The 24,107-nt window shown below is 41.0% G+C and overlaps 1 protein-coding gene across 1 annotated transcript in view; it reads right to left on the bottom strand.

Moving 5' to 3' along the window:
- Window positions 1-7,387: 7,387 nt before the first annotated feature.
- LOC138961462 (transient receptor potential cation channel subfamily A member 1 homolog) overlaps window positions 7,388-24,107 on the bottom strand; it is a 45,174-nt gene continuing 28,454 nt past the window's right edge. Inside the window, exons 17-24 of the mRNA XM_070333113.1 lie at window positions 21,554-21,723; window positions 20,475-20,607; window positions 18,458-18,589; window positions 13,155-13,355; window positions 12,434-12,610; window positions 11,834-11,902; window positions 10,818-10,994; window positions 7,388-9,981 (exon numbers count right to left, since the gene is read on the bottom strand). Of these exons, the coding sequence (XP_070189214.1) occupies window positions 9,772-9,981; window positions 10,818-10,994; window positions 11,834-11,902; window positions 12,434-12,610; window positions 13,155-13,355; window positions 18,458-18,589; window positions 20,475-20,607; window positions 21,554-21,723 (1,269 nt within the window). The 3' untranslated portion in view covers window positions 7,388-9,771. The remainder of the gene's footprint in view (window positions 9,982-10,817; window positions 10,995-11,833; window positions 11,903-12,433; window positions 12,611-13,154; window positions 13,356-18,457; window positions 18,590-20,474; window positions 20,608-21,553; window positions 21,724-24,107) is intronic.

The following is a 24,107-nucleotide window of genomic DNA, read 5'->3' as shown; positions in this document are numbered from 1 at the left end:
GTACTGATTTTTATTACCAGTTAAATGGTTCAGCCTGACAACAATATCGTTTATTTTCTAGTTTATCTATATCTTTTGTTTCTAATAGCACAACAACTAATCGTTGTTAGTGAGATATATCAAGGATTTCTTCAATCTTGTTATGAGCATCTGGATTTTTTTTTTCAGATTGTGAGCAGTGCCAAAAGCTTGATTCGGACGCTGTTCTGGAACACACGATTTGCCGGCTGGATGGGGACCTTGAGACATTTTTCCAGACAGATAAACAAAACAAATTTCTTCAGTTTGTCAATGCGTTTATGAACACGTCCGGTGGTGGTACTATATACATTCATGCAGAAAAACCACAGCTACTTGAGGAGTTTGACAAACAAGTAGACCAGCCTTTGTGGAAACTCATAACAGATAAGAGACAGTTCGGTGAACACTTCGAGAGATCTTTTTTCACAGACAAGAAACATGTCATGTTGCGCATCAAACCAAGACTTCCAACCACCAAAATCAGCACATATGTTTTCAACATGAAAACATCTCTAAATTCCGGCGTACAGGACCAGAGTCAAGGGGAGATCATACAATTGTTAGAAAAAGCAAGGACAGATATGTCCGCTAGCTTAGTTCTACCTACCCAGTGTGTAGTGGACATTGAGAAGGACAAAGAAGTTCAAGTCGACATTGCGGGAGTTCGTGCCATCCTGCAGGAAGGCACAAGAGTCCAGGCAAAAGATATTGACAGATCCAAAGATCCAAAGGGACGTTTGCGAGATGTCCCAAAATTTGAAGATATTTGTAACAGTGCTGGAAAACATCCCAGCGCTGTTCAGAATAAAAAAATACTTATTTTAAATATTAAATTTTTAATTATAATTTAATGTGCCTTTGTTTTGAGGAAAGTTTAAAATAGATTTTTATGATAGGAGTTATATTTTAAATGTGGTTGTTTTGTTTATATTTTGTTAATGTAGTAAAAGGTAGAATAATAGTTTAGAAGATAAAAGTTTAGGTTAGATGTAGAAATTAAATATTATTTTAAGTTGTTATAAGAGTAGATAGCTATTGGTACATAATGTAATGTGCCTGTTTATAGATATTTGTATTGAAAACACGCATGTGTGGTGCATAGGTGACTGGTATTTTGATCGCTGCCAAACATTTGTGAAATTGCATAAAATATTAGTTTTGACTCGTAAACAACATGTCACCGCCAGGTTAGGTTAGTGTAGACCGTGGTTTGAAAGTTTAGTTTATCTTGGTTTTAGACAGGTATCTATTGACAGTCCCCCATCACTTTGGCAAGCGTCACACGCAGTAGCCAGTCGACCTTGGCACTGTTTCAAATTCATTAACCCATTTATCCTATAGTTTTAGTAATAAGTTTGTTTTAAAATATATAATATAAATACGAGATTTTGTGTAATAAATAATATATTTGATTTATTAGTTTATAGATTAGTGTTTAATGTAGTTTATAAAGAATATTTTAATTAAGTTCTGTAGTGTAAAATGGTATAGTTATTGTAAAAGAAAAGTGTGTGTTTTAAGTGACAAATAGATTTTGGTTAGGTAAGAGTTAATTTGATTTCGCTATTTGCATTTTAGAACTTTCGATGAACATTTTGTTTGACAATATAATGGGCGGTTTTAGATATGTTAGATGAGAGCTTCGGGGGACACAGAGAGAGAGCTTCCCAGAAGACACTCACAAACTAATTCTCGGACTAGGACGTTAAGTCTGAGATAGGCAGAGTAGAGAAAAAGGGCGTTGTATTTCGTATCAACGTTTAACATCTCTCATTTGTGTCATTTGGAAAAATGTTTTGCCTTTTGTGAAGACTATTATGTTTCTGTAACAATATAATTTTATTCAGAGACAGTTACTTATTTTGTTTTCAAAACTGAGTGAAAGAAAAGTCGAAATGAACTGAGTGAAAGAAAAGTCGAAATGAATTAAATCTAGACTATCACGAGCCAACAGCAACAACAACAACGTCATCAACAACAACAACAACAACAACAAACAACAAAAACATTACAAAAATCCAGGCCTCTTTCAAACGAGGCTACAGAAAGTCTAGGGACTACTCCCTGATGCATATCTTGGGACTCCTCCCGAGGATCAAGAGTTATTGAGACGAGCCTGCGTTGTCTCGATATTTACAAGTTTTTCCTCTCTGTGGGGTAAACAAAAACAAGTCGCGTAAGGCGAAAATACAATATTTAGTCAAGTAGCTGTCGAACTCACAGAATGAAACTGAACGCAACGCAACAAGACCGTATACTCGTAGCATCGTCACTCCACCGCCCGTGGCAAAGGCAGTGCCCGTGGAATTGACAAGAAGAGCGGGGTATTCGTTGCGCTGAGAAGGATAGCACGCTTTTCTGTACCTCTCTTCGTTTTAACTTTCTGAGCGTGTTTTTAATCCAAACATATCATATCTATATGTTTTTGGAATCAGGAACCAACAAGGAATAAGATGAAAGTGTTTTTAAATTGATTTCGAAAAAAAAATTTGATAATAATTTTTATATATTTAATTTTCAGAGCTTGTTTTTAATCCGAATATAACATATTTATATGTTTTTGGAATCAGCAAATGATGGAGAATAAGATAAACGTAAATTTGGATCGTTTTATAAATTTTTATTTTTTTTTACAATTTTCAGATTTTTAATGACCAAAGTCATTAATTAATTTTTAAGCCACCAAGCTGAAATGCAATACCGAAGTCCGAGCTTCGTCGAAGATTACTTGACCAAAATTTCACCCAATTTGGTTGAAAAATGAGGGCGTGACAGTGCCGCCTCAACTTTCACGAAAAGCCGGATATGACGTCATCAAAGACATTTATCAAAAAAATGAAAAAAACGTATGGGGATTTCATACCCAGGAACTCTCATGTCAAATTTCATAAAGATCGGTCCAGTAGTTTAGTCTGAATCGCTCTACACACACACACAGACACACACACACACACACACACGCACACACACACGCACATACACCACGACCCTCGTTTCGATTCCCCCTCGATGTTAAAATATTTAGTCAAAACTTGACTAAATATAAAAATGACTGACACCGTCGGGCCGGGAAACAAGAGAGAGGAAAAGATGGAAGACTTAGCTCTTTGTCGGCGAAGATAAGTGTTCCTTGACGGTGACGTCACGTCGACGATAGACTGCCTGCAATTAAGCAGGTAAGCTGGTCCTCCCCGGAAGTGTCGACGGGGTAACTTGAAGCTCGGCTCATGCAGCGCGGGCTTCCTGAAGGTGGGGAACCAGGGTCTCGGCGTCAGTTCATGCGAGAGCGTAGTTGGAGCCCCCTACGTCACCACCATCAGCGCCGGCGACAACGAGGACGGACGGCGGTGGAGACGAAGCACGGTGGAGGCGAACCCACCCGGCCTCGACGGTGCACAAATCAAGCTCCGAAGGCGGGCGGACATCCCAAGCTGAGAGTGGGACACAGTAGCGCTGCAGGATACTGCCACGGTGACAACACCGGTGACAAGGTCGAGGCAACAGGTGGGATGATGAAGACAATCAGGAAGAAAAGAAGCTGCAACACACTCGATAACCAATGAGTCCCAGAGTCGGCGAAGCATATCCTTTCCCTCACTGCCCCCAGCCCTAGGTGTGTACAATAATATTACCCCCAGGAAATATTGTCTTGCGAACTGTCAATCACCCGGCAACAATACTTACAACAACCATAAATCTTTACAATAGCCATGAATGCTATAATCAATTTCCAAAGAACGGAAAGCAGCCCAGGCTTGGCATTCTTGATTGTAATACACGTTAACGTCCCTTGATAAAATAACAGTCGTCAAACAAAGCAAAAGCTGGAGTTGTTTTGAACTTGGTTTAAACGTCACCTTGACCACTAATCGTTCTGTCCACTGACAACTGTCAACTAGTGTTAGTTCACACAAAATTTCACACGACAACTGAGACAACGACACCACAGTAGACGACAATAATTACAACCAATAACAAACGAAACAAGACACATTCCAACACACAATTACCCCAGCGGCTCTTGGTAGTTGCCAAACAAAACCCCAACACCGCCACACAGTCCAGACTCTGTCCAGCTTCTCTGCCATTCAACGAGTGAACTCTCGCAGTTCTGTCGTACTCATACGCACGAGACAGAACCCAAGGCCTGCGCAAAAATGCTGCAACGCGAGGTCCGCAGCTCAGCGCACGAGATACGCCATCTAAGCGTGCATAATTCGCTGACAGTGATACAGCAACTGGCAAAGGGAAATCGCACGGAATGCACCCATCAACAAACACACAACGATACATCGCGCCGTAAATAACGCAACATTGCAACCAAGGACAACAGTCGTCAAACACTTGCCACCACTACGTGACACCCTCATTTAAGGATTTGTTTGCTCACTTCACTGATCATCAGAGTATCCATGTCGACGCTAGGATTTTCACATTTCATTTGTGTCTAGCTGTATATGAATAATCATATGCATTTAATTAAATGTTAGCTTTGTCGCCTTGAGAAACCTCCCTGAGGGGCTCAACAAATGCATCGACTTTATACGTACAACAATCTTGAGAAAATGTTCTTTTTTTTCTTATCTTCTCAAAATATTCCATTCTTTCCATAAGCTTACCATCCCGAAGAAGGCAGTAACGTGCCGAAATATTGATTATAGATATAAACGTACCTAACCTGGTTACTGGTGTGTTTTCGTTTTATTTAAAACTTCTCAAAAGAAGTCAGGAAAATGTCTTGTCAGCTGCTCTCTAACAGTTATTCTCACAATTTCAAGGCTTCATCAGGTGCCTGCAAAAGAGGAGGATAAAACGCTATCCAAAAGCACAAAAATTTAATCTCCACAGCCTCTTACCTTGTTTGGGAGGGAATAAAAGATTGCATTTGACGAGATTTTTTCCCGACTTTATTATTTTGAAGAACCATATTATGTGCACTCTTCCTGGGCACTTTCGACAAAAGGTTAGGGCTGTAAATACGAAATTATGTTTAGAACAGGAAAACTGAACACTTAAGCAGTTATATATAGATTTACGTACTCTCAGGTGTTTGTATCAGTGTGCTTTCAGGTGTTTGTATCAGTGTGCTTTCAGGTGTTTGTATCAGTGTGCTTTCAGGTGTTTGTATCAGTGTGCTTTCAGGTGTTTGTATCAGTGTGCTTTCAGGTGTTTGTATCAGTGTGCTTTCAGGTGTTTGTATCAGTGTGCTTTCAGGTGTTTGTATCAGTGTGCTTTCAGGTGTTTGTATCAGTGTGCTTTCATATCCGTTCTTATCTCTGAAATGTTCATAGAATACACTAAAAACAAAAGTTTGTCATGGCTAGCACGCATTCCTGTATTTCTTGTTTATTTTATTTCTATTTCTATAACTAAGGAGTCTAAGCTTACGTGACAGTCGCAGGGTTCATTGTCGTGTACTTTTTTTTAAATAGGTCTAATTCTTTTTGTCTTTCTTTTTTTAAGTGGAATCCCACACTTTAAAAAAGTCTATCCAAGTAAGTGGCATGGTCTATAGTTATGTTTGAACATACTTGTACTTTGTTAATGCTAATCACCGTGAACTCTCGTGTAAAGGGAATATTTTTATCTTGTCAATATGATTCGAATTCTGGTTATGATTATTATTTTTAAATAAAGAGGTATTCAATTCCAAGTACTTCAAAAGAGTTTTTTTACAATTTTTTTTACTGCTATCGACGAAATGATTCTGTGAAAATAAATGTTTGAACTGTAACTTCATTGTTAAACCTGCGTTTAGAAAGAGCGACATGTGTGCGTGCGTGTGTCAGTATGTGTGTGTATGCGTGCATGTGTAAGTACATGTGAATGAGTATGTGTGTTTCGGTGTGCGTGCATGAGTGTGTGTATGTCTGTACATGTATATGAATGCTTCTCAGCTTTGTGTATGTGTGCTAGTAAGTGTGCCTCTGCGTATTTTTATCATTATTATGTGTGTGTGTGTGTGTGTGTGTGTGTGTGTGTGTGTGTGTGTGTGTGTGTGTGTGTGATCGAAAGTGTTTTGGATATGACTGCAGATTAAATTGTAGTTCCTGGGCCCCAAGGGGTGTACACTGACATTACAATTCGCCTACATTTTGCTCCCGCAGTTCATAATGTTAACATTGGAATTCCCTTCACTATTCAATAACACAGAATTGATTCTTTAATATTGAACACTCGCAGATTTTTTTAAATTTCGTATATTCAAAAATATCCAAATATGTTGTGTCTTGAATTGAAATGTGCTTAAAAATAAAGAATATCCGCTGATGAAACCAGGTTCGAGGCCTGCATTGATAACAAACAAATACATAACATCAGTGTCTGAAGAATATTCATTATTTATATTCATGATATAAGTATGCGCTTTTTTCAGACGATGGACAGGAAATATTCACAAATGGCATCATTTCATTCGACATGGTTTTTTTCAACAATAAAAACTATCAGAAACAAAAACAAATTAGTAATAGTACGCATGCAAGATGTAAAGACTTAGTAATGGAGAAAAAAATCACCAATTTCACAACAAAATTCACAATACTGACTTGTGTGTGTGTGTGTGTGTGTGTGTTGTGTGTGTGTGTGTGTGTGTGTGTGTGTGTGTGTGTGTGTGTGTTGTGTGTGTGTGTGTGTGTGTGTGTGTGTGTGTTGTGTGTGTGTGTGTGTGTGTTGTGTGTGTGTGTGTGTGTGTGTTGTGTGTGTGTGTGTGTGTTGTGTGTGTGTGTGTGTGTGTGTTGTGTGTGTGTGTGTGTGTGTTGTGTGTGTGTGTGTGTGTGTGTTGTGTGTGTGTGTGTGTGTGTGTGTGTGTTGTGTGTGTGTGTGTGTGTGTGTGTGTGTGTGTGTGTGTGTTGTGTGTGTGTGGTGTGTGTGTGTGTGTGTGTGTGTGTGTTGTGTGTGTGTGGTGTGTGTGTGTGTGTGTGTGTGTGTGTGTGTGTGTGTGTGTTGTGTGTGTTGTGTGTGTGTTGTGTGTGTGTGTGTGTGTGTGTGTGTGTGTGTGTTGTGTGTGTGTGTGTGTGTGTGTTGTGTGTGTGTGTGTGTGTGTTGTGTGTGTGTGTGTGTGTGTGTGTGTGTGTTGTGTGTGTGTGTGTGTGTGTGTGTGTGTGTGTGTGTGTGTGTGTGTGTTGTGTGTGTGTGTGTGTTTGTGTGTGTGTGTTTGCGTGTGTGGGGTGTGTGTGGTGTGTGTGTGTTGTGTGTGTGTGTGTGTGTGTGTGTGTTGTGTGTGTTGTGTGTGTGTGTGTGTGTGTGTGTGTGTGTGTGTGTGTGTGTGTGTGTTGTGTGTGTTGTGTGTGTGTTGTGTGTGTTGTGTGTGTGTGAGTATGTGTGTGTGTGTGTTGTGTGTGTTGTGTGTGTGTTGTGCGTGTGTGTGTGTGTGTGTGTGTGTGTTGTGTGTGTGTGTGTGTGTGTGTGTGTGTGTGTGTGTGTGTGTGTGTGTGTAGACACAGACATAATGCCTATAGGTCAATACGGGTTCACAGATGTCACCAGCGAGTTTACGAGTGCAACATCCTCAGCATGTGTGTTAATCGAAAGAACACTCAAAGTTTAAACGTATATCCAATTTCATACACCAGGACAATTAAGGTACAAAACGAACAATTCACACGACTCGCCACATAAAACACATGCCATCAAAATCCACAAAAGACGGGGTCTTTTTTTATACGCAGTCAATATCAGAAATGTTCACAAATGTGAAAAATTTCAAAAAGGGAAAATCTATGACTGCCGTATGCAAAATTGATCGATCAGAGAGAGTCAGAGAGGTATACAAAATTGATCGATCAGAGAGAGTCAGAGAGGTATACAAAATTGATCGATCAGAGAGAGTCAAAGAGGTATACAAAATTGATCGATCAGAGAGAGTCAGAGAGGTATACAAAATTGATCGATCAGAGAGTCAGAGAGGTATACAAAATTGATCGATCAGAGAGTCAGAGAGGTATACAAAATTGATCGATCAGAGAGAGTCAAAGAGGTATACAAAATTGATCGATCAGAGAGAGTCAGAGAGGTATACAAAATTGATCGATCAGAGAGGTATACAAAATTGATCGATCAGAGAGAGTCAGAGAGGTATACAAAATTGATCGATCAGAGAGAGTCAGAGAGGTATACAAAATTGATCGATCAGAGAGAGTCAGAGAGGTATACAAAATTGATCGATCAGAGAGAGTCAGAGAGGTATACAAAATTGATCGATCAGAGAGAGTCAGAGAGGTATACAAAATTGATCGATCAGAGAGAGTCAGAGAGGTATACAAAATTGATCGATCAGAGAGAGTCAAAGAGGTATACAAAATTGATCGATCAGAGAGAGTCAGAGAGGTATACAAAATTGATCGATCAGAGAGGTATACAAAATCACGCATACACCATCACATTTAACGACATCAAACAAACGAAACAGAAAATGTGCTTAATCACAGTAACAAAAATCACAGATTTTTTGCCCAGTAGATACTTTAACAAAAAGTTCTGAGATAGTAGCGTTTTTCTCTCATACACGACAGAGTCCTCAGTGTTGGAATTTTGATTGCTTTTCAATCATAACGATTTGTTGTCGTCGAATTACTGGTAAGTGCAACAAATTCACACAAGGGACAAAACCTAGCCTGGAACAACATAACAATTAAGGCCGGGTGATGTCCCCTGCTTCTCCACCGGCGTAGTGGAAAACGTAAACCGTCATTATCCGGCTAGTAGATATCTTTCGCCTGTTGCCTAAAAACTCCCCCATCTATTGCCACAAATATCTAATCAATTGTCTCGCTCTGTCTTGCCAACGGAGCTGAGTCCCGTCTTGTAAAGATCAGTAACTGTTTGTATCACCTAGTAGCTGAGTCCCGCCTTGTATCGCTCAGTTACAGCCGGTTTGTATCACCTAGTAGCTGAGTCGCGCCCTGTATCGCTCAGTAACTGTTTGTATCACCTAGTAGCTGAGTCGCGCCTTGTATCGCTCAGTGACTGTTTGTATCACCTAGTAGCTGAGTCCCGCCTTGTACCGCTCAGTCATTGGTTGTATCGCTTAGTAGCTCAGTCCTGCCTTGTATCACTCAGTAACTGTTTGTATCACCTGGTAACTGAGTCCTGTCTTGTATCGCTCAGTAACTGTTTGTATCACCTAGTAGCTGAGTCCCGCCTTGTATCGCTCAGTAACTGTTTGTATCACCTGGTAACTGAGTCCTGTCTTGTATCGCTCAGTAACTGTTTGTATCACCTGTAGCTGAGTCCCGCCTTGTATCGCTCAGTAACTGTTTGTATCAAATAGTAGCTCAGTCCCGCCTAATTGTATCGCTCAGTAACTGTTTGTATCACCTAGTAGCTGAGTCCCGCCTTGTATCGCTCAGTAACTGTTTGTATCACCTAGTAGCTGAGTCGCGCCTTGTATCGCTCAGTGACTGTTTGTATCACCTAGTAGCTGAGTCCCGCCTTGTATCGCTCAGTAACTGTTTGTATCACCTAGTAGCTGAGTCGCGCCTTGTATCGCTCAGTAACTGTTTGTATCAAATAGTAGCTGAGTCCCGCCTTGTATCGCTCAGTAACAGTTTGTATCACCTAGTAGCTGAGTCGCGCCTCTTACCGCTCAGTAACTGTTTGTATCACCTAGTAGCTGAGTCCCGCCTTGTATCGCTCAGTAACTGTTTGTATCGCCTAGTAGCTGAGTCCCGCCTTGTATCGCTCAGTAACTGTTTGTATCACCTAGTAGCTGAGTCCCGCCTTGTATCGCTCAGTCACTGTTTGTATCGCCTAGTAGCTGAGTCCCGCCTTGATCTGCTCCACCTCGTCCTCCTCCTGGTAGTCCTCGTCCTGCCAGTCGATGTTGCCGTGACGGAGGACGGCGCGCAACATGGACTCAATGCGCTGGTTGGTCTCCTTTAGGTCCTTGACGCTCCTCTTCAGCTTCTTGACGTCGCCCTGCACCTTGTCCTGGTTCTCCTGCACCTGCTCCATCTCCGTCTGTAACAATGACAATGACAATGACAGTGACAATGACAATGACAATGACAGTGACAATGACAATGACAATGACAATGACAGTGACAGTGACAATGACAATGACAATGACAGTGACAGTGACAATGACAATGACAATGACAGTGACAATGACAAAGACAATGACAGTGACAGTGACAATGACAATGACAGTGACAGTAACAAAGACAGTAACAGTGACAATGGCAATGACAATGACAGTCACAATGACAAAGACAATGACAGTGACAGTGACAAAGACAGTGACAGTGACAGTGACAGTGACAATGACACAGACAATAACAATGACAAAGACAGTGACAATAACAGTGACAATGACAGTGACAAAGACAGTAACAATGACAGTGACAATGACAGTGACAATGACAATGACAGTGACAGTGACAGTGACGATGACGATGACAATGACAATGACAAAGACAATGACAATGGAAATGACAATGACAATTCTTTATTTTACGATTGCAACAGAATGAGCATTATTATGGGTATACTTTTTTGCATCTGGTCCTCGCCCTAAAGAGGGACTATAATCTACTAGTAAAAACTCATTACATGAATACATAATTAGTGAAAGAATATAGGTTTACTAATGCAACAACGGGAGAAAAGTGTACTGTCTTAATCAACTGTGTTTGGGTTTGTAAATACATGCAAAAGTGTTCAAACTTTGTATTGCTTTTGACGTCAGAGACTTCACTTCAAAATAGAAGATCAAAAAGAGAGTTCTTGTTGTTTTCTTCTTGAATCGGTATCGTATGGCTTTAAATACGACATGTATAATATTATGTTCAACGTACCAGTTCATAGTTGAGATGGGCCTGAAGTGCCTTGGAAGTGAGACCTCGCCTGGTCATGAACAGCCTGGCGATAGGATTGCCAATCAAACGATTGGGTCTGATTGTCCTCTTCTTGACGTAGGCCTTGCGACGTAGAAAGTCCGGGATGACTCTTTCTACGTCCAGTGCCAGCTCCACCTGAAAATGGACCAAGTTTTGAAGAGTCCGTGTACGCATATAGCAAGAATAAACAGCGACAAATTGACAACGAGCAACAATGAAAAGTGAGTGTGTTTGGGAAGAGAGTACCAATGAACAGCGAATGTGTTTGGGAAGAGAGTACCAATGAACAGCGAATGTGTTTGGGAAGAGAGTACCAATGAACAGCGAATGTGTTTGGGAAGAGAGTACCAATGAACAGCGAATGTGTTTGGGAAGAGAGTACCAATGAACAGCGAATGTGTTTGTAGAGAGAGCATTTCTGAACAGCGAACTTGTTTTTGAAGAGAGCATTTATGAACAGAAATAGTGTTTGAGAAGAGAGCAATAATGAAAAGTGAACGTGTTTGGACAACCAGCAATAACGAAAAGTGAATTTGTTTAGGAAGAGTGCATTAATGAACAGCGAACGTGTTTGTGAGGATAGCATTTATGAACAGCGAACGTGTCTGCAATTTATGAATAGCGCATGTGTTTGTGAAAATAGCATTAATGAACATCCAACGTGCTTTTGGAGAGAGCATTTCTGAACAGCGAACATGGTTGCGAAGAGAGCATTTATGAGCAGCGAACGTGAGGAATTATGTTTACTTTGCGGAGGTCTTCTCCAGTATTGTTTTTCTACTGCAATGCGAACTTGGACAGTGTTGCAAGAGAACAGATCACCAGTGGAAGCATTTTCTTGAATTTACGAAAAAAAATAATTGTTCCTCGTAACTCCAAGCAAATCCTTGTTCGCAGGATGATATATTTTTCCTCAAAAGTTACGCTGTGGGGCTGCCTAATGCATATTTACTATTGGTTACACTTTTACTGACCTGCATTGCCAAACGCTTGAGTGCAGCCTTTTCCAGTACTCCTTTGATGTCGTCAACGGCTAAACCGACCTGATCATTTACACAACAGTCCATTAGCTGTAACATTCACTAACAGCAAGACTCGCCAGCTAAGCTAAATGTGAGATTAAACTGCCGTACTTGAAGCAAGACAGACCGGCTATACTAACAGTAAGACTGGCCAACTATTTCAACAGTAATAATGACAAACTACATTAACAGTAATACTGACAAACTACATTAACAGTAATACTGACAAACTACATTAACAGTAATACTGACAAACTACATTAAATGTAGGACTGACCGGCTACTTTAACAGTAAAACTGACCAGCTACGCTAACAGTAAAACTGATCATCTGACAGTAAAACTGACCAGCTACGCTAACAGTAAAACTGATCATCTGACAGTAAAACTGACCAGCTACGCTAACAGTAAAACTGATCATCTGACAGTAAAACTGACCAGCTACGCTAACAGTAAAACTGACCAGCTACGCTAACAGTAAAACTGATCATCTGACAGTAAAACTGACCAGCTACGCTAACAGTAAAACTGATCATCTGACAGTAAAACTGACCAGCAAGTTCATGAGGAGGATGGACATGATGATGAGGAAGGCGATGAAGATGATGTAGCTGACGGCACTGTAGTGCAAAGGGTTGGTGCTGTCGTTGAAGACGTTATCAAAATCGAACTCTCCGATCATCATCACAGAGGTTTTTATCAGCGACTTGGGTACGGTGGAGAAGGCTACCTGTGGAGGGAAGGTCAACGAGATTTATTGTGGATGGTTACCGTTGGTAAACATTTTCTGAACGTTTTGAAAGACAAAGGTACAGATAGACGAACACACATGCACAAATATCCACAGACACACGCGCTCGCTCTCTATCACTCTTCTCCCGATCCCATCACCTCTGTCTGGCTGGCTGTCTGTCTGTCTGTCTATCTCTCCCTCTCCTCTCATCGCTTCTCTCTGTCTGTCTGTCTGTTTTGTCTGTCTGTCTGTCTGGCTGGCTGTCTGGCTGTCTGTCTGTCTGCCTGTTTGTCTGCCTATCTGTCTGTCTGTCTGGCTGGGTGGCTTGCTGCCTCTCTCTCTGTCTGTCTCTGTCTCTATGTCTCTCTCTCTCTGTCTCTGTCTCTCTCTCTGTCTCTCTCTCTCTCTCTCTCTCTCTCTCTCTCTCTCTCTCTCTCTCTCTCTCTCTGACAGTAATACTAAACCGCACACTAACAGCAAGACAGACCAGCAGAGTCACAAGAAGGATAGTTAGACGGACAAAGTTCGAGTTCTCTCTTACCTGTTCCTGTAACAGCACATAAAAAGCCAGAGCAAAAGCGACGATGAAGAGAAAGAAGACGACGAAGAACCGGGCGAAGGTGTTGAGGACGTCAGCGAACATGACTACATAGATGCCTAGCTGTGGAAACTTCTGGATGAAGAGCACCAGGTTGATCCAGGCTAAGAACACGGAGACCGCTCCAATCGACCACTGCCACTCCTGTTGAATAGAAAACACTGGTGTAATAGACGCTGTTCGAAATTCTTACTCCGAGTACAGCTTTCGTAGGAGAAAAGAACTCCCCAAGGCACGAAAAAATTACTCCCTCCAGGAAATTTTGACTCCCCATTTTTACATTTATTCAAGTTTTGACTAAATGTTTTAACATAGAGGGGGGGAATCGAGACGAGGGTCGTATTGTATGTGTGTGTGTGTGTGTGTGTGTGTGTGTGTGTGTGTGTGTGTGTGTGTGTGTGTGTGTGTGTGTGTGTGTGTCTGTCTGTCTGTGTGTGTGTGTAGAGCGATTCAGACTAAACTACTGGACCGATCTTTATGAAATTTGACATGAGAGTTCCTGGGTATGATATCCCCGGACCTTTTTTTCTTTTTTTCGATAAATACCTTTGATGACGTCATATCCGGCTTTTTGTAAAAGTTGAGGCGGCACTGTCACACCCTCATTTTTCCATTAAATTGATTGAAATTTTGGCAAAGCAATTTTCGACGAAGGCCGGGGTTTGGTATTGCATTTCAGCTTGGTGGCTTAAAAACTAATGAGTGAGTTTGGTCATTAAAAATCGGAAACTTGTAATTAAAATTATTTTTTTATTAAACGATCCAAAAACAATTTCATCTTATTCTTCGTCATTTTCTGATTTCAAAAACATATACATATGTTATATTTGGATTAAAAACAAGCTCTGAAAATTAAAAATATAAAAATTATGATCAAAATTAAATTTCCGAAATCGTTTTAAAAACTATTTCATCTTATTCCTTGTTGGTTCCTGATTCCAAAAACATATAGATATGATATGTTTGGATTAAAAACACGCTCAGAAAGTTAACAAGTCGCGTAAGGCGAAAATACAATATTTAGTCAAGTAGCTGCCATTTTTCAGCAAGACCGTATACTCGTAGCATCGTCAGTCCACCGCTCATGGCAAAGGCAGTGAAATTGACAAGAAGAGCGGGGTAGTAGTTGCGCTAAGAAGGATAGCACGCTTTTCTGTACCTCTCTTTGTTTTAACTTTCTGAGCGTGTTTTTAATCCAAACATATCATATCTATATGTTTTTGGAATCAGGAACCGACAAGGAATAAGATGAACGTGTTTTTAAATTGATTTGGACAATTTAATTTTGATAATAATTTTTATATATTTAATTTTCAGAGCTTGTTTTTAATCCGAATATAACATATTTATATGTTTTTGGAATCAGCAAATGATGGAGAATAAGATAAACGTAAATTTGGATCGTTTTATAAATTTTTTTTTTTTTTTTACAATTTTCAGATTTTTAATTAATTTTTAAGCCACCAAGCTGAAATGCAATACCGAACCCCGGGCTTCGTCGAAGATTACTTGACCAAAATTTCAACCAATTTGGTTGAAAAATGAGGGCGTGACAGTGCCGCCTCAACTTTCACGAAAAGCCGGATATGACGTCATCAAAGACATTTATCAAAAAAATGAAAAAAACGTATGGGGATATCAATCCCAGGAACTCTCATGTCAAATTTCATAAAGATCGGTCCAGTAGTTTGGTCTGAATTGCTCTACACGCACACACACACACACACACATACACACACACACACGCACGCACATACACCACGACCCTCGTTTCGATTCCCCCTCGATGTTAAAATATTTAGTCAAAACTTGACTAAATATAAAAAGAAGAGAGGTACAGTAAAGCGTGCTATGCAGCACAGCGCAACCGCTACTGCGCTGAACAGGCTCGTTACTTTCACTACCTTTTGCACTAGCGGCGGACTACGTTCAGTTTCATTCTGTGAGTTCCACAGCTTGACTAAATGTAGTAATTTCGCCTTACGCGACTTGTTTTTACTTCCAGTAAAAATCTCGTACGCGAAAATGGGATGCGGGCGAAGGGATAATGCCAATATTGTGATCTTGCGCAAACGAATGTGGCGCTACCCTCCATCCACCCCTTCCACCACCAAGACTAACAGGGGACAAGGGAGTAAGAATTTCGTACACCTGGCATGGATAGTTAAATTGCTCGTGTTAGGGTGAAGTAATTTATTCGTTATTTATTCGTCAGGGGAGTAACATTTGTGTACGAAATGTTCACTCGGACCTCACCTGTCCTGGGGAGTAATTTTCTCGTGTAATGGGGGAGTGCTTTTTTCGTAAAGGGAGTAACATTTTCGTTCGAAATTTTTACTCCGGAGTAAAAATCTCGTGGGAGTAATGTTCTCGTGTTACACCGGGAAGAGTGACCCTTTCTTGCACAACCTTTATTTCTTTTCTTATGCCATGTAACGTGCGTCTGTTTTAAGTGTTTGTATAAGGGACAGGTTGTAAGATTAGGCTTTACCTAAAACCTCTATGCTTTTGTAATAAAAAACGCTGGCGCTGGACCCGAGTACTCTTCAGACTGGCTCGCTCCCCCAGTATGAAAGTTTTTGTCTTGTGCACGTGGATTTAAAAAAAAAATTATTTATTTATTTTACACAATTAAACAAATTATTAGAGTAAAATAAAACATTAAAACGTTCATAATAAACAATAGTAAACAAGAATTACAAAAAAAATGTGACCGCCCATGCCGGGAATCGAACCCGGATCACTTGGATTAAAAAAATATATATATTTATTTATTTTACACAATTAAAAAAACTATTAGAGTAAAATAAAACATTAAAACGTTCATAATAAACAATAGTAAACAAGAATTTAAAAAAAAATAGACCGCCCATGCCGGGAATCGAACCCGGATCACTTTGGCCATAGACTCTCTCGTGCTCTCTGTCTCTCTTTCACCGAGACCAAAACCCTGCATTGTAGTTTCTTTGCCGAGACCATATCCCCACCCGTTGTCTGGCTTGCAAATCATGCTTTTCTCGTCACTGCGTGACGTGTTCGGCTCAGGCCGCCCAAGTCTCCCCTTTAGTTCAGTGACTGGCTGTTCGCAAAACGAACAGCCTCCCACCGCAAAAACTCCCCCCGTTAAGAGTCGTTTTGGTGGAATATTTCGCATTTAGGTCCCAGGTAACATTATGAAGTTTTAATACGATCAATCGGACCTATTATCAAGTTAGTGTATCAACTTTTGAACGAACTGCGCCCAGTAGTTTCCCAGCAATAAGCTGTTAAGTCGAGACAGACAGACACACACACACAATTAAAGTCTGCAGGACCCTAGTACTGCGTACTCGGGGATGAAGTCTTATATATCGCGCGCGTATCTCCAGACTCGGACCCAAGGCGCAGGGATCTATTTATGCCGTGTGAGATGGAATGTTTTACACAACACATCGCGCATTCACATCGACCAGCAGATCGCAGCCATTTCGGCGCATATCCTACTTTTCACGGCCTATTATTCCAAGTCACACGGGTATTTTGGTGGAATTTTTTTTTTATCTATGCCTATACAATTTTGCCAGGAAAGACCCTTTTGTCAATCGTGGGATCTTTAACGTGCACACCCCAATGTAGTGTACACGAAGGGACCTCGGTTTTTCGTCTCATCCGAAAGACTAGCACTTGAACCCACAACCTAGGTTAGGAAAGGGGAGAGAACATTGCTAACGCCCTGACCCAGGGTCGAACTCGTAACCTCTCGCTTCCGAGCGAAAGTGCGTTACCACTCGGCCACCCAAACATTGGAGGGGCCTACCACTAGCGAGGGGTGTGTCGGAAACACGTGGACGGGTTTTGAAATAAAAGGTCACTCTTTCACAACGCACACAAACCCGACGGAGTTAATTTCGGAGTTCGTCTATTCGGATCTGGTCATGCAGGATTTCACATGAGATAACAACATACCCCCCACGTGGATACATACCGACAATCAAGAAACTATGAGATTTTTGTGCGAAGTGGGTTTTTTATGAAACGGAAGGGAAACTATAGTGGCAATCTGTGAAATTAATTCATTCAAAACTCCCACTCAGCACAGAAAGCAGCCAGGCTGTTGAATTTTGGTATTTGTCCAAAGGGAGGGATAGCCTAAACACAAGGAAAAACCTAGGCAGATCTGAGATAATAAATGGAACTGTTTACACGGGGAGAACGGTGCCTTTAATCAAGAGTTTTGCCAGTAGTGTTGCGGGTGATTTGAATGCATTTGATACCAGGTCATAATATAGTGCGTATCCTAAGATGTTGGTAGTACATGAAGTGTTTTGAATTGACAAGAAATAAAATCATAATCAGGGCTGGAAATATGGGACCGGGGGGGGGGGGGGGTGGGCTAGTTTTCGGTAGACCCCTCCCCCCTTTACCCGGCAAATGTACCTTCTTTGTTTTGTTGATTACCTCAAGGAGAGACCCAAAATACTCATTTATGATGCTACATTTCAACAGCCACATCACCCGTGCCTTATTTTGGAAGCCCCTCCCTCTCATACACTGGGTCCAGCCCTGATACATTCACATCCTTGTAAGAGAATTGTATGCTCCTCCCTCTCATACACTTGGTCCAGCCCTAATACATTCACATCCTTGTAAGAGAATTGTATGCTCCTCCCTCTCATACACTGTGTCCAGCCCTAATACATTCACATCCTTGTAAGAGAATTGTATGCTCCTCCCTCTCATACACTGGGTCCAGCCCTAATACATTCACATCCTTGTAAGAGAATTGTATGCTCCTCCCTCTCATACACTGGGTCCAGCCCTAATACATTCACATCCTTGTAAGAGAATTGTATGCTCCTCCCTCTCATACACTGGGTCCAGCCCTAATACATTCACATCCTTGTAAGAGAATTGTATGCTCCTCCCTCTCATACACTGGGTCCAGCCCTAATACATTCACATCCTTGTAAGAGAATTGTATGCTCCTCCACGAATACGATGAGGATGTAAGTCGCTTGTTCATTTCAATGCTCGTTATTTTCTCACGTGCCAGGAGACAGGTGCCGGATAACTCTCACTTACTCCACTACATATGTCGTATGGATTTAGAGAGCTTACTTCCAACTGTTTATCATATTCCCACACATAACAGTTTTGATGGATCTGTGCTTGACATGAAGTTTACACCGAGAAGGATGGTTGGTTGGTTTTTGGGTTTTAATGTTCCTTCAGCAGATGTACCGACAAGGAAGATGATCCGAGCTTACCTGTCTGTAGCCTGTCGTCCTCTGACACTCGTTGAAATCGATGACCAGCAGCAAGGCTGTGACGTAAGTCGTCCACTCAACTAGGTTGATCCAGCCCAGGTAGGCCAGCTTGGCCTGGTAGATCTGGGTCAGCTAAACACCGTACAGAGACAAGCCAACAGTCATGAACAGTACTGTGCTGTATCAATCATACATTCATACGCTTCCATTTGAAAATGCTGTCATCAACGGGTATTGGACACTCTCTTAGATTCCGATAATACATTCATCCGTTTCCATTTGAAAATGCTGTCATCAACGGGTATTGGACAATCTCTCAGATTCCGATTATACATTCATACGCTTCCATTTGAAAATGCTGTCATCAACGGGTATTGGACACCTTCTCAAATTCGAATTGTGCGTTCATACGCTTCCATTTGAAAATACTCAGTTATCAACGGGTACTTGACACCCTCTCAGATTCCGAATATACATTCATACGCTTCCATTTAAAAATGCTGTCATCAACGGGTATTGGATAACCTCTCAGATTCCGATTATATATTCATACGCTTCCATTTGAAAAGTGCTCAGTTATCAACGGGTAGTGGACACCCTCTCAGATTCCGATTATATATTCATACGCTTCCATTTGAAAAGTGCTCAGTTATCAACGGGTATTGGACACCCTCTCAGATTCCGAATATACATTCATACGCTTCCATTTGAAAATGCTGTCATCAACGGGTATTGGATAACCTCTCAGATTCCGATCATACATTCATACGCTTCTATTTGAAAATGCTCTGTCATCAACGGGTACTGGACACCCTCTCAGATTCCGATTATGATTATACATTCATACGCTTCCATTTGAAAATGCTGCCATCAACTGGTAGTGGATACCCTCTCAGATTCCGATCATACATTCATACGCTTCCATTGAAAATGCTCTGTCATCAACGGGTAAGCTTATTTGACACCCTCTCAAATTCCAATAGACGATAATAACTCATTCGGGTGTGTATGTGTTGTGTAAGAGTGAGTACCTTTGCTTTTCTGAGGACAAATAATTGGTACGCGGTTCTTGTTCCCGTGTTTGAGACACGTACACCACTCGCTATAGCGACTGGCCTAAAATGTCACGTGACGTTATTTGTCCTCGAAAACCTGCAAGGGTACTCACTCTTTCACCACACATACAAACCCGACAGAGTAATTTCCGGAATGTGTCTATTGAAACCCTCTCCTTCGAACTGCTTTGGTGGAGCACCAATTCCCGGTGTAATCCGGTCCGGTCCCCCCTCTGAAGTAGTCCCCCGGGGGACCAATTCGTGGCAAAAACTGCTCTATAATGGTCCCCCCTTAGACATACATCCAGCCTCGTTTTTCTTGTTACAATGTTAGTAATGTTACCAGCAATTTTAGAGAAAAGAAAGGAAAGAATCAGAGACTGGTTTCATTTCTTCTTATCAGTATTTATTTATTATTCATTTTATTTCATGTCATTTTTCTTTTGAACGGCATTATAAATCAGATCTATTTTATTTTCTGCAAAATATAGTCAAACAAAGAGATTGCCGTCTGTGCACTACATAATACCGGACGAAGATATAGATTGAAAATGGCTTGAATGCCTAAGAACAACGAGGCTGGATGTCTAAGGGGGGGACCATTATAGAGCAGTTTTTGCCACGAATTGGTCCCCCGGGGGACTACTTCAGAGGGGGGACCGGACCGGATCCTACACCGGTTTTGACCTAAAGTTACAAGTCATCAATGTTATTGTATTTCAGTTTGTCAACGGACACATTCCTGCACACCACCACGAATGCCGCAAGGCAAGTGGTGTTTCCGTAAACAACGCCATTCATTTACATGTAAAGCTAAAGTCCGAAGTAATGTGTTTTGATTCATGATTGTCTCACTCTCCCAGCTCTCGTTCTCATGTGATTTTTCACAAAAAAGAAGGACTTCATAACAGAACATTGTGAAGGTTACACAGTGTTTTGACTGGAAAGTGGAATTGACTTGCCTCTTTGAGAAGGTTGAAGGCAGCTAGGGCGATGATGATGTAAGTACCGATCTTGGAGAAGACTTTTTGACTCTTCGGAAAGTACAAGTTGTCACAGCTGTTGTCCTCAATGGCTAAACGGTCTGACGCATTGCTGAGATAAAACAAAAACATGCACATGTCAACCCGCGTAACACACGGAAAAGCAAAGAAACGAGAGAGAAAAATGTTCCAAAATGCTCGGATACAAATAAACAAAACCACCCTATAAAAAAACAAGAGGCGAAGCCATCAAGGCTCACGTAAGAAATCGACAAACAGTAACACAAACTCAATCACTCCGTCACACATACACACACACACACACACACACACACACACACACACACACACACACACACATACACACACACACACACACACACACACACACAGAAAGAGCATAGGTGAAACTGTGCAAGAAAGCGAGACACTAGATCTAGATCTGTCTGTCTGCATGTAGCCTACTTACAGGACACGACTGCCAACTAGTCTCGGCGCGCTCAAAATAATAATGACCGAGACTTTCAGTACTTCCTTCGCGTGACGTCTAACCCTCTTACGTCATAATGTGACGTCAATGTAATGTGACGTCTTCAAATGTTAGAGTTTCTACCACAGACATACACACACACGCACGCACAAACACACACACACACACGCACAAACGCACAGACAGACAAAGTTATGATCGCATAGGCTACACTTACGTGAGCCAACAACGTTAGTACCACAGGTGCCCGATAGCTCAGTTGATAGAGCACTGGACTTGTGATCAGGATCACAGGTTCGAATCCGTGCCAGGACGGACACGGGTCAACTTTATGTGCAGACTCAGACATATGCTATCCATGTTCCGCCCCCGTGCCACCACGTACGTAACAGACCTGGGTCATTCTGCCATAAGTGAAGGTTTTTGATTACACCTAAACACGCACACACCTGGTTAGCGCTACTCTGCTGCTGCTAGCTTTCCACCTGGATGAAGCGACCCGATTTCACATCGATGAAAAAAAGTAATTAAAATGAAAATGAGGTGAAACAAAAGTATTTTTACTTACAAGGCTTGAGGGGGGTCAGTCTGCACGATGTATCCAGTGAGGAAGGTGAGGAAGATGCAGTAGATGAACATGGACAGGTAGTAGAAGAAGCGTCCAAAGGTGTTCCACTTGTGATGGAGCAGTGACGTCACCAGCGGATGATCCAAGAGGTCCTCTCTCTCTGAGCTCACCTGGTAGAAAATGAAAATAAAGTTGTCTGACCTTTTCTATCTGTTAACTGTTTGACTTGTGTCTCTCAATCTCTGTCTCACAGACAGCTTGGTGCACAACTTTGTCCCTCTTTGGCCTTCAACAACTAGTTGAAACGTCAACAAGAATAACTGCATCAACAGCGACATTAATTGACCATATATACACGGATAACAAAACAATGGTTTCGAATGTTAATGTGGTTAATTCTGGCATTAGTGATCATTACGTGACTTGCTGCTCATGGAACTATATAATCCCAAAATGTCATAAAAAAGGACACACAACCATCGAATATCGGAGCTTTAAAAAATTTCACGAGTCTAAGTTTTTCATGGACTTATCTTCAGCTCCGTTCCATGATGTGTTTAATTGTACTGAGGCTGAGGAGGCGCTTAATTGTTTCTCACGTATACTCTACCCGATTGTTGACAAACATGCCCCTCTGAGGCAACACCGAGTAAAATCCCCTACATTACCACCATGGCTTACTCCTGAGATTGTAGAAGCTATGGCACTACGTGATTTTTTTAAGGAAAATCAAAGGAAATCAGAATTTAAAGCACAACGCAATAGAGTTACCGAGTTAGTACGCCAGGCTAAAAGTAATCATTTTCATAAATTGGTTGAAGACAAAAAAGATGTTGCCACGCTTTGGCAAGCCATAAATGAAGTGTTAGGTAAATCCCAGAGAAGAAATAGCAGATTAAATAGCGCCATTTCTCCTGACAAATTCAATGAGCACTTTCTGTGTTTGGCTGATCGATTGAAACAATCTAAAAATGTAAATGAAGAAGTCGAGGGTGGGGACACCCTGTTGTTTAGACTAAAAGAATTTTGTAGTCATAAATTGAAATCACAAGATTCATTCTCTATCCCAACTATTGCCGTACATGAAGTTGGAAAATTTATAGAAAACCTTCAGAATAATAAATCCATGGGGCCTGACAAAATCCCCCCGTCGTTGCTTAAATTAGCCCTACCGTACATAGTGGAATCCCTAACATATGTGTATAATCTTTGCATTGAACAAAATATTTTTCCTGATGCATTTAAAACGGCAAAGGTCGTTCCACTTCCTAAAAATAAAGATGTGTCTGACCCTAATAACTTCAGGCCAATTTCATTGCTTCCTATTTTATCAAAGCCTTTAGAGAAGCACATCCAGAAGAATCTTCTGAACTACATGGAAAGGTACAAATTATTTCACAACTTTCAATCTGGGTTTCGTCCGAAACATTCCTGTAGTACAGCTCTTTCATCACTATGTGATAACTGGCTATCGGCAATTAATCGTTCGGACATATCAGGGGCTGTATTTCTTGATTTTAAGAAAGCTTTTGATCTTGTAGATCACACATTACTTTTACATAAACTCGCATTGTACGTGAACAATCCCGCAACGTGTTCATTCTTTAAATCATATCTTGTCAACAGAACACAGTATGTTTCTATAAACGGTAAAACATCTCCCAAAGGATGTTTAAAGAGTGGAGTCCCCCAGGGGTCAGTTTTAGGGCCTATCTTGTTTTGTGTATTCATTAATGACCTCCCCCTTCATATATCTAATTCCAAAGTTAAAACGGAATTTTTTGCAGATGATTCGACGCTTCACACAAGCTGTAGGACTGTTCAAGAAATTGAAATTTCCTTACAGTCTAGTCTGAATGAAGTCAACAGTTGGTGTAACCAGAATTGTATGATAGTGCACCCAGGAAAGACAAAAAGCATGATTATTACAACAAGACAAAAACACCAGTCACGACCTCTTAAGTTAAATCTTTCTCTGGAATCACAACCTGTTCAGCAGGTAACGGAACATCGTGTTTTGGGTGTGATAGTCGATCAAGAATTAAAATGGCAATCTCATGTACATTATATTTGTCAAAAAGTATCCAAGAATTTGTTTCTGCTATCAAAGTTAAAGCAATATGTCGATATCGCAACACTAAAACTATTTTATCATGCCCACATCTTATCCCATATTAATTACGCATCAACTCTTTGGGATGGCGTCTCTGATATTCACATGAAAAAATTAAACTCTCTACATCGTCGGGCAGCTAAAATCATGTTAAATGGTCCACAATTATCAGCTGATTTGAAGTTAAAGAATCTAAACTACCTGCCGCTAGTTAAACAGTTACAGTTTAATAAGACTGTAATGATGTATAAAGTATATCATGGAGAAGTGCCCATCTATATTCAGGACCTATTTCACAGAGTCACCGAAAGGTACGGGTCTATCAATTTTCTACCACCAATACCCAGGATTGATTTGTTCAAAACTAGTCAAGCCTTCTCTGGCGCTATGGTGTGGAACTCCATTCCGTCTGTAATAAGATCATTAACCTCACTAAAGAGT

This window comes from Littorina saxatilis, linkage group LG3 (assembly GCF_037325665.1).
Source record: "Littorina saxatilis isolate snail1 linkage group LG3, US_GU_Lsax_2.0, whole genome shotgun sequence".
Taxonomy (NCBI): Eukaryota; Metazoa; Mollusca; class Gastropoda; order Littorinimorpha; family Littorinidae; genus Littorina; species Littorina saxatilis.
Note: the sequence above shows the minus strand (reverse complement) of the source record. Positions and strands in the feature narration are given on the sequence as shown.